The following is a 12,363-nucleotide window of genomic DNA, read 5'->3' on the forward strand; positions in this document are numbered from 1 at the left end:
ATAGAGGCCGTTTGAAAATTTCAAAACTTAATAGCTCCCTTAATTTTGGGTTATATGATAACAAAATAAAGTGATTTTAATTTTGGCTGAAACAAACTTGAACAGTTGTTAAAAAGTTATTGATTATTTTACTTGTTAAGAGGCCTTCACTTTAAATAATATCCGGTATTAAATTCTACAGAGTGTCCAATATACAATGCAACCCGGAGTTTGGGTTAGTAGAACTTTTGAACCTGAAGTGATACACGAATAATGGTTATACCAAAATGAAGCTTTGTTCATGCATATATTTTTAAACTAGGAAGCAACGATTGAAGTACACTAGGAACCACACAGTGTTGCCAGATGTAACGGAAGATGTAAATATATATATATATATTTTTTTTTTTTGCAAAACATGTAAATTGACTCATAACTCATACGTATGGATGTTCTGTCGTTAATTTTCAGTCTGTTTAGTTGGAGTAGCTTGTAAACTATGGAGCAGGAAAAAAAGTTTTCACTTCCATCGATAACTAATCGGATGAGGCCTCTGTAAGAGGGAACTAGGGAAATCGTAGTTTCCATAAATTACTACTCTGAATTGGCAACCCTGCTTATGTTTCAGTGCATCAAAAGGTGTGTTAAGGATCTGTTTACATTATGCAATTCCTGAAAACAGCGAAAAAGAAACTTTGAAATTATCATGATGCCCTTGTCGTCCCAAAACATGGTAGCCATCAGTTTGCAACTCGAGCGTGGCGATTGTTTAAACCTTTTTGGTTTGGGGGAACCTGAATGGCGCCACTGCATGGACTTTTGTTTGGATTCGTCGGGCGTTGGTGTACGAGATCCACTTCTTGTCGCCCGTCACAATGTGGGAAGACAAATCATCTTCCGTTTGTCGATAGCGATACAAAAACTGTCGGGCACTGCATATTTCTTCTTGTGGTGGTCCGTTAGCATTTTCAGCACCCATCTTACACTCAACTTGTGATATCCAAGCGTTTCTGTGACAATCCTGTAGATGGTTGTTCGTTCAACGTGGGGAAATTCATGAGCCAGAGCACTCATCGTCAATTGCCGATCACTTCGCAGTTTTTGGTTCACGTGCTCCACGAGGTCATCCGTCTGAACACTAGGGCTGCCACTCTGGTCTTCATCGTGCACATTGGTGCGACCATTTTGAAACTCACGTCACCATTTGCGAACCTTTCCTGCACTCATTGCTGTAGGTTCATACAGTAGGTACAATTCCCGATGCATATCAGCAGTAGAAGTTCCTTTCGCTAGCAAAAATCGTATCACACCGCGCACTTCACAACTAGCGGGAGAAACAATTCTTGCAGCCATTGCGATCTGCCTTCCAAGCCTGCTAAACAACTACTGACTCAAGACAACCACTGGAATGGCGTCGTCAACATTCCATTATTGGCGCTGCATGTGTGATGTGTGAAATTGTGTTCTATCCTACTCCATGTCACTATACGTCGAAGGTCCTTACTTTTAAAATACGCCTCGTATATATATATATATATATATATATATATATATATATATATATATATATATATATATATATATATATATATATATATATATATATATATATCGAGAGAGAGAGATAACCGGTTGTTAAAAAATTAGAATAGTGCCACTGTGTGTATTTCCTTAACTTTCCTACTGTACTTTCAAAGATATGTGTTAGGCAAAGTCAGCAGAGGCCACATATTTTCCTACGCCCGGGGCTCCAGATGAGTTAATCCGCCCTGGGTATTGATGTGCAAAATGTAATTTAAAGATTTGCCATCCATCACACTGATGTGACCAAGGCTCTGACGTATTGGAAGGCTCAATACGATTGAGTTCCATGAGCTAACAGACAGACAAGTGATGTCTGAATTTGGGACGAAACGCAAACCATGTAAGTAGAGCCAGTATTGTGTTTAACCCCTTTTAGACGCCTGTCACGAATCCGCGACATACTTCTTATACGTGCTTCTACGAACCGATGTATGACGGGGGCAGCAGATGCCGATTGCATCGAATACGCGACGTATCGGTCAACTCATTCTTGCTTAGTATACCATCTATCGACGATTTTGTGTACTTCTGTGAGTGGGAGAATTTTGGTGGTAACAGAACAACGAGTTTTTGTGTTTTTTGATGGTTTCATCTTTTGCTCTACTGAAAGCCAGATATGTGCTTGTAATATAAAAAGACGTTTAAGACTTATGAATACTCAACGATTACAGGGACGTAATATTGTCCATTCTGAACGAAACGTTTCTCGAAATATGACAATAATGTGGTATGTCCCCTTTTCGCGACTTTCTGCAGTAATGACTCACATTTTTAGGTAGTGCTAATAAATATCACTAACGATTTTTGTATACATGATAAATACAATAATACGCACATAGTAATAGCGTATACTGCATGTCTATGCTGCAAAAAAGTTTACAAAATACATAGAGGGAGAGAAAGGTGAAAAGCCCTAAGTGAAAGAGGTTTACCGTATTTCAAGTTTTTCCCTTACAAATCCCTATATCCCTATTATTCATCATTTTCTTATACATATGTATGTTGTTGCTTCCCTCGCCAAAAAATTGGTACTGATTGAGGAAGAATTAGGAGGATTGAGGGAAAAGGGATCGAATTTGCGACATACATAGTAAAAAATTACTTTCCGCACATTTATCAATTGATTCAACTTTAGTAATTCTAATCCATGTAGAATATCTAACTGAATATTTTTTTTGAACTATTTTGACTAATTCCGGCGTTAAGGGATTAAAGTGAACTCATTTGTTAACTTAAATTCCTTCTCGTTAGAGTTCTTCAAAAACTTCTTCATTGGTGATTTCATATATCACTCCTCGTATAAGAACAGGAAACATGAGTGGTTTTCGAGGAGGAGGCGGTTATTTTGCTTTCTGATCGTTTTTTTTTTTTTTTTTTGTTAATTTAGCCATTTTGCCAAATATATCGTAGGACGCTTTGTTTCGGAGAGTTATACCAAAATCCGGGTCTTTAGAGCGAATTCATATAAACTATATCTAATTTTGACAATGTTTTCCATATTACCTCGAGGTGGATAGGAACACCAGTTCAGGATGAGCACCTATATTTGGTGTCGAAATCGGCCGACAGATCGGTTCTTTTGCTGAAAAGAAATTTGAGGATGAGTCAGAAAACAGTCCAAGTTAGTAGTGAGATCAGGAGGCTAAGATTTGTCGCAAGGTCGTTTTCTTGAGTGAGCAAAATCACCAGAATCAGTTCGATTTCTGGTTCTAGTTGCTCGCGAACTGGTTTGACTGCCTCATAAAAAGTACCTGGTGCGACCCGACCGAGACACTTTTTCACTGTTCACTGCAGAAGATTCAGGAGCCGGTTCTTCCACGTACAGGTACATCCTTTGTGGTAGGTTCTTATCAGGCCCGAAACCAGCCACAGAGGTTTGGGGGTCCACGAATATGTTAGGGGGGCAAGTCATCAAAAATTTTCTTACAAATATCTATTTTTTTTTTTTTTTTGTATTGAGTCTGGAGGGGTCAGACAGTCCTAAGAAATGAATTGATGACAATGAAATAAAAAAAAAATATATGAACAGCCCTCCGGAAGAGTAAACTATTTCCAATTTTCCAAATAACGCAAATATTGTACCGATATAACTAATATAGAATAACATATTTAGAATGTTACTGTAGACTTTATAAATGGGCTCATGTATAACCAGACTCAAAACAATATTTACAAGAATATGTTAGCAAGAGGTAGAACAAATGCTTACATTATTTCTTATTCATGTGTAGTTACGAACGAAGAATTATAACATAAATATACATGTATTTTATATACACTTATATTATGCTATCTGCTACAACATCTGAAACAATACCATACTCGTATTCTGTTAAATTAAGGAAAGTAACATATTACAGTTTCGTGTAAACACTGTATGTCGTGGAAAAAAAAATCGAAATGAGCATGCAAAAATTGAGCGGCTCGGGCGAACATAACGCTAAGCGCCACTTCCGATGAAATTGAAAATGAAAATGAAACGAAAGCTTTCAGTTTTACATCCCACGATTATGCCGGTTAGGCTAAATGAGACGGGCCGGTGAAATTGAATTATTAGATGGAATGGGTCATGATCAAACCACAGAGTATGTAGGTAGTTTAGGTTAGGTTAGGTTTCATAAATGTATCTGCAGAAGGCAAGGGAAAGTTGTTTGGTATGTGCCACTGCATTGAATTGCTTGGGAATGATCAACTTTCTTTTCCAGCTTACTCGAAAGTTAGAAAATATAACATACTATTATGTTCGTCCAAGTCGCTTCCAAACTATGCTATGCTTAAGTGTCAGAAGTCTTATAGAACGGCTTTGACCGTCCGTCCGCCCATCCGTCCGTCTTACGACAGGTATCAGAGCAAAAGCTGTAAAAGATACCGAGGTGCGATTTTTTTTTGCCATTGATTCAGCGTCCCCAAAAGAGGTTCCATCTCGTCTGTTAGCTCTCTACTCAAACAAGAAGTTCAAATTAGTCATTTCCAGTTTCAACATTTACCAGCAAAGAATAAAAACAGTAGCAGATAGCAAGAAGCGATTTTTATAAACGATTCAGCGTCTCAAGGGAACGTACCGTGATTATCCCGAACACTCTCCCAAAACTGGAAGTGGTTCAAATGTAATATCATTTCCGCTTTCAATATTGATTTCCACAGAGCAAGAACGGCAAGAGATATGGAAATGCCATTTCTGCAGACGATTCATTGTTCCAAAAATAGGTTCCATCATTTTCGCTAGCCGTCTTCAAACTGGAAGTGGTTCAAAGAAGCGATTTCCGGTTCCAACATTTGTCACCATACATAAAAAATGATTAAGGATGCCGGTAAGCGATTTTTTGCTATCGATTTAGGGTCTCGAAAGAGCATATCGTCACAACCCACAACACTTTACCAAAACCGGAAGTGATTGAAATTTACTACTACTTCCGGTTTTAATACTTATTTCTGTAGAGCACAAATGGTAAAAGATATCGGGATGCAGTTTCCTGCAATTTCCAAAAGTCGGTTCTATCTGCTTCCTTAACCTTCTATTGAACCCTGAAGTAGTTCAAGTTAACCATTTCCAGTTTCAACCTTTATTGACATAGAATGAAAACGGTAAAGCATAGCGAGCAATGACGTTTTGATACGGCTTTAGTGTCCGAGGAACAGGGTCTATCTTTTATCTTATTAATCTATTGCAACCTGTAGTTATAGATACACTACTTCAAGTTTGAGTATTGAATTCCCCTAGAAATCGTAAAATCTTCCTTTCTATCCTACAAATCGCAAAATTTCCGTTTTCCCCCTTAAAATCGTAAAACCTTCCATTTTATCCTAATAATCACAAAATCTTCTTTTTTATCTCAAAAGTCGTAAAATTTACCGTTTTCCCCCTAAAAATCGTAAAATCTTACTTTTTTATCCTAAAAATTGTAAAAGTTTCCGCTTCTCCCCTAAAAATCGTAAAATCTTATTTTTTTATCCTAAAAATAGTAAAAGTTTCAGTTTCCCCCCTAAAAATTGGAAAAGCTTCCTTTTATCCTAAAAATCGTAAAATTTTCCTTTTCCCCCTAAAAATCGTAAAATCTTTCTTTTTTATCCTAAAAATCGTAAAATTTTCCGTTTTCCCCTAAAAATTGTAAAATCTTCCTTTTAATTGTAAAAATCATAAAAATTTCCCTAAAAATCGTAAAATCTTTCTTTTTTACTATAAAAATCGTAAAATTTTCCTCTTTTCCTAAAAATCGTAATTTTTTTTTTTTGAAAATCTGGCAACTCTATGATTAGCACTTGTTACATTTTCATTATGAAAGAAAATCGCCAATTGACAATGTTGGTGAGAATAGAGGAAAGAGTACATTTGGAAAACAAATACAGGTATCAATTTTCAAATATTTGTAAATTGACACCTAGGTAAGCGGAAAATGTGTTGCCAAACACCACGATTCAGTCCTTGAGTCCCAGGGAAAAGCCGTGAAGTATTACTGAATTTGCAAGTTTACAGAATAATTGCTTACTGCTTAAAGTTTTATCGCACTATTAAGATTTTAATTTAACTCTGATTGTTACTATTGAAGAATACGAGAGACCTTTATGATTTATAGGAATATATAAAATATGCATTAACGCTTCTATAACATTGGCATCAATTATGTTGAATTGTGTCATGTTTACTTTGCAAATTATACAGTTTTATGCTGACATCATTATGTGACAATCTTTTTGTTAACATCACAATCAGTATCATCAGACTCTTGGCACCCATTATATATATATATATATATATATATAACTAATTGATATATTAAGTATAACTCTCATTACTTACCTTCGATGAGGTGAACATGTAAGTCAGAACGATCGAAGTCGTATTTAAGTCTAAGATGAAGTCTTCCCAAACTTGGTCCATGGTGTCTGCTTCCGAGAAACAGAGGCCCGTCTCTCTTTTGATACAGATCTGGCTGCAACGTGCCCAGTGGCGACGCTGGAGGTTGGGAATCCGAATAGGACGGGGATCTGGGTGGTATAAGAAGCGGAGACAGGCAACGAGCTTGGCTTCGACCACTGGTGGGGCCTGGTGAGGGCACTGGAGAGTTACAGCAAGAGGACCTATCCGTGAGAGAGACTAAAGATGATTGGGATGGTGATGGTGTTCGAAGGTCACTCGGTGTAGGAGATGACGTAGTTGCACCTGGACTCGAACATCGGATGTCCAGAGAACGGGAGGCTTGCAGCGGGGACGGTGAGCGACTGGCGCGTCCAGAAGGACCATTTTTGGCGCCAACAGATTCGGAGGTTGTACGTCCATCAGGGGCGAAGGTACGGATTTGCGGTGACGATCCACGATGTCCCTGCAACGACACAATGAAACAAATTGATTTGTTAATATTGTTTTGAGAAACAATTATAAACACAACATTTAATATCTAAAGAACGGTATGGAACTCTTAATATTAAAGCTTACTTTCGATAATGTTTTTGATTGTGATATTTGAGATACAGGTAAGGTAGAAAGTGTTTTGAAATCTAATACGAACGTCTTATTATTTAATATTATTTAAAGGACAGTGTCTTAGAAGGTTACTCTTTTTATCAGAAAGGTTATGCTATGGAAAAAGAAGGAAAAATGAATTAATGGTCTGAGGTCATTTAATTGTATTCTACAGTAGTTCCAGTTCCAGCGATGTAGCACATCAAAAAATTACATCAACAGAAATTCTCATAAAAAAATTATAAGAAAGTAAAGAGAAAGGTATTTAAAGGTTAGAGCTATATCATGTTGCATTACATCTCTTCAACACTAATATCGGTTATTTTTGATCATATATATACACAGGGTGTAACTAAAGGGAGGTGATTCCTCACACGAAAATAAGCAAAAAGTTTATGTGACATTTTCTTAAATTCGGAGTCATTTCCGAGTAGTGCTCTCAACGGGTCGGGTCGGGTCGGGTTGAAGACCGACCCGACCCGACCCGTGACCCGAATTGACTGACCCGACCCAACCCGGCTGACCCGAACCGTGATCCGATCTGATTGACCTGACCCGATAACCCGACCCGAGCTGACCCGGTTGACCCGACCCGACAACCCGACCCGAATAACCCGACTCGACAACCCGCCCCGAGCTGACCCGATTGACCCGACCCGACAACCCGACCTGAATAACCCAACCCGACCCGAGTAACCTGACCCGGCAACCCGACCCGAGCTGACCCTACTGACCCCACTCGTTTGAGAGCACTATGGTCACGACACCGGGTGAACGCCAAAATCCACTCACATTGGGAATTAAACTTGGACCACGTGTACCGAAGTCTTACACGATAACCACTAGCTAGATCAAGCGTGGGATTTGTATATGCATCTTAATGAATATTTGGCACTTTTGAGGTTTAGTTATTTCTTTTTATAACTGGTACAAATGTCCGACGTGGGAGAATTTTTTTCTTGCTTTAGTTCTATGTGACGAAATTTTTCTTCAAGGTCAGTGTTCTCACCTGCTCGGATGGCAGGGGGTCTTCTCGGAAGACAGTAGCAAGAGTCTCTTGGCGGAGACAAAGGGAAAGAGTTTAACTACAATGATAAGGGTTGAAGAAACGGGAGAACACCTGTGATTTTTTCCAACCCTTCAACTTTCATTCCAAAATAGGTTCCTATGATTCCGGGACCCGTGCCACTTTGATATTTCTTTCTCGGTAATTAAAACGTATTTTACAGTATTGCACGTAAGAAGATACATAACATGGATTTTGTAATTTAAAATTTAAAAATACAGTATGATATTTAATTATAAAGTACTAATTTTATTTCATCACTTTCAGCCCAACAAATGAAATTCAAACAATTCGCTCCCTGGGTCTTGGTCATCAATACTGGATCTTATCCTTTGTCTTGCAGTCAAGTCTTGGTCCTGCATTTCGTAGTCTTGGTTATCTTTCATGCTATACAAGAGCCAAGAATGCTCGTCTCATCGGTACAAATGAAAACCAAGTGTGATTTTGATTATGGTCTTTCATGCTATACGGAAAGCAAGAAAATACGCTCATCGCTACTTGGTGATCACCAAAACAAGGCCAAGAGCAAGATTACTATGCACTTCGTCTTGCATATCCAATCTTTATCTTGTTCTTGTATCGGTGTCCTTGGGCTTGGTGAAATAAAATGAAATATTCAGTTTAAGGTCCCTCGATTCTGCACCGAGGCTAAGGGATAGGTGACCATGAGAAATGAATGAAATGGTGGAATGAAGAAAGTGGGAGGAAACAGGAGAACCCTGAAAAAACCCACTACACGGCGTTTCTCCACCACAAAGCCCACTTAGCACAAGCTGGGATCGAACCATGGACACCATCAGGCCAGACCCCCTTGCTCAAATTCTTGGCCCCCTAGTGCCCCCCCCCCCATACACACAGATGATGCTATTATAGGTGGACAAACGGTGAGTTGCCAGTGGCTACAAGTGAAACTACTTCCAAAACATCTCTCGACAACAAAGTTACGAACTGCAGAATACAGTTGGGTTCCGAATAAAATAGCTCCACTCGTTTTAGTTTGTAGTACGGGAAGATCTAATTCACGGAAATCTGTGGGATGCTTGCATTGACCTCGCCACCTGGACATTCATTTTAACCTCTGTCCATTATCTAGTTATCTCCTTTGTTTTTGACAAACAACCAGGAAAATAGAAAATCAGTCGGCATTCTCATTCGCTTCAATGTTGAAAGTCATACTAAAATATAATATGCATACTTACAAATAACATGCACTGCAGTAAAACATTACACTTGTGTTGGACGAAAAAAGTCTTCGTACATTAAGTAATTGATTTCCATTGATTATGGCGACATAGAACAAATGCATAGCATCCATTAAATAATTTATTATTATTATTATTATTATTATTATTATTATTATTATTATTATTATTATTATTATTATTATTATTATTATTATTATTATTATTATTATTATTAGTTTATCTACCAAACAACTATTTATTGATTAATAAAAATGATTAATCAATTATATTTAGTTACGTATGGTAGATGACTTCAGATTATATTATTTACTGACCGACAGTATCCCACGCTGTCGTATCTGTGCATAAGAGGTAAGTTCTAATCTTTTCTTTGTAGAAGTTAAGTAAAAGAACCCGTTTTACCTCGAAATGCTTAATTACAATTTTATTTACACAAAGACAATTCTAACATACAAGATGATATTAACGATGCTATTTGCATATACGAGTTACTTGTCACAAAAACTAATTACGCTAGGAAACTAAAACTATGCTCAAGCTGTCTTTCTTAGCTAACTTTTACAAGTGGTAGCAATTGAAACTCACTTGAGTATATGGCAAGGTGACCAGACGTCCCGTTTTAGCCGGGACAGTCCCTTATTTTCAACCGTTGTCCCGTTTTTTTTCTGATTCTCAAACGGGACGCCTAAATGTCCCGTTTTTAAGTAAACATGACCCAGGTGTCCCGTAATTATTATTCAAAATATAAATGGTCAATGCTAATTCTACACTCTTCCGTACCAACACTCATTGGGAAGGTTCAGCCATGTCTAGAACTTCTCAATATTCAAATGAGAATTGAGTATTCTGTGGTTCAAGTGGGAATTGAGTAGGAATTCTGAGTGTTTAAGTAGTTAAAAGTATTGTTGGTTTGGGTTAAGTTAGAAACGCTGTGTTATCATTCTTACTTGTGTGTTTTGTAAATTGAAAACACTGCTGAGTCCCAAAATGCAATATGGAAGTCCCCCCCCCACGTCGCCAATTCATATGCGTCCCGTTTTTGAAAGTAAAAATTCTGGTCACCTTGGTATATGGTAACCTCTCACCCGAAGTCCAAGGTTAATCTCTTTGCACATGGCTAAAAAAAAAAAAGTCTCTGTTGCCTTCGTTTTCACTCTTCCCCTGTGCCAGCCTGAATCCCCATTATATTACCAAATGTTATCAATCTTTAATTTCAAATTAAGTGATTTATGATTTTTTTTTTTTGCAATTATAAAGTCTTATTAGTTTCTATCACCGTTGTCCCATAGGACAAGTTATTATAACAAAGGAAAAACATATTAATGGTTCCTCTTGATTACTTTTCAATGATTTTTCTTATAATTCACTTAAGCACTATCACCTTTTTTTCACAAATTATCATATCCATTTATTCCTTTCTTTTCATAAAATCTGTTTTCAACACATTATATTATCATACGGTATTAAAACAAATCTGGAACTTCTGATGTTTATTTACCTCCATCATTCCATCCGGAAAATTAGTGTGATCTGTACACGAGGGAATGTTTTCGGGCTGCTAAAATTAAGATTACTGGTGCAACTTTGAGTTTCGCCTTATCTCAAGTAGATGCAGACATGTCAGAAGGTTTGATCCTTGTAGATACACTAGTTCAAACGCTGTCCAAGATGAGGTCTGGTAAATTTTGACACTCAACGAACAATATTCGAACAACTTTATCAAGAATGTTTGGAGATGTGCAAAGAAAATGGTCTCGAATTCCAGAGCCGGAAACAAATAGAATATAGGGGTTCCTCGTGGAAACGAACTAGACATCCACCATCGAAATATCACAAATTCATTTTGGATTAATCTTTTCTTTCAGTCAAGGTGACCAGAATTTTCACTTGCAAAAACGGGACGCATACGAATCAGCTACGAGAAGGGGGGTATAACAGATTTCCAGATTGCATTTTGGGACTCAGCAGTGTTCTCAATTTACAAAATACACAAGTAAAAGTGATAACACACCGTTTCTAACTTTACGTGTACCACACAACAAATAATGGTTCCCGATTGGAACTTCTACCCAACAATTCTTTTAACTAGTTGAACACTCAGAATTCCCACTCAATTCCCACTTGAACCACGAACACTCAATTCCCATTTGAAAAATTAGAAGTTCTAGACACGGCTAAACCTTGGCAACGAGTGTTGGTACAGAAGAGAGTAGAATTTCCATTGACGATTTATATTTTGAATAATAATTACGGGACACCTAGGTCATTTTTACTTAAAAACGGGACATTTAGGCGTCCCGTTCGAGAATCAGAAAAAAAACGGGACAACGGTTGGAAAAAAGGGACTGTCCCGGCTAAAACGGGACGTCTGGTCACCTTGCCTTCAGTGGATGCAGGAAACGAATTTTCTAAAGATAATATATCTATCAAGAGACATTTTTCTCCCTACTATTGATAGACAATCTCTGATATGGAAAACCGCTTTGCATCATGTTGCAAAATCATCAGATCAATCACCACTCTACATCCAAAAAGTAAAAACTTTTTTAAATTACAACATTGTCGGGCCTATAACCCAGCATTATGGAGTGATCTGCAAACATTAAAGTGAGAACTCAAAACCCTCCCAAACACAATTAATAGAGCAACCCAAAAGCATAAAAAGCATATAAAGCATAACAGCAATTTACACATATGGTTGGTACCTTGAACAAGATTGTGATTGTCTAAGGCAGCGTTTCCCAACCTTTTTCAACTTGCGGCACACTACAGGTGTAACTTGAATTCTCGCGGCACACCTATATATATATAAAATTAGGCCTACTATTATTATTTGTAAATATAAAATACCGTGGTATTTTAATGTGATTACTGATCTCCTTCTTACAGAGAAGAAAGATCAATCACTGACTTTCCCCCGTGGTAAATCATTATGCTTATTTTTTATTCTATTTTTAAAATAGAAAACAATAGCAATGAAATATAGGACTCGGGTTTTTAAAAATCCAGTTTTTCTTTCGAAAACTGTATCTAACCTTTAACTAAAAGGGGAGATCACTAAATAACGA

General features: G+C 37.5%; 1 protein-coding gene across 1 annotated transcript in view; it reads right to left on the minus strand.

Annotated features, from left to right (window-relative positions):
- The window catches only part of Sytbeta (Synaptotagmin beta), a 506,258-nt gene that overhangs the window by 128,773 nt on the left and 365,122 nt on the right, over positions 1-12,363 (minus strand). The window contains exon 3 of the mRNA XM_081753867.1: positions 6,362-6,884. Within this exon, the coding sequence (XP_081609993.1) occupies positions 6,362-6,884 (523 nt within the window). The remainder of the gene's footprint in view (positions 1-6,361; positions 6,885-12,363) is intronic.

The sequence above is a fragment of the Thermobia domestica genome, chromosome 3, assembly GCF_964235325.1.
Source record: "Thermobia domestica chromosome 3, izTheDome1.hap1.1, whole genome shotgun sequence".
Taxonomy (NCBI): Eukaryota; Metazoa; Arthropoda; class Insecta; order Zygentoma; family Lepismatidae; genus Thermobia; species Thermobia domestica.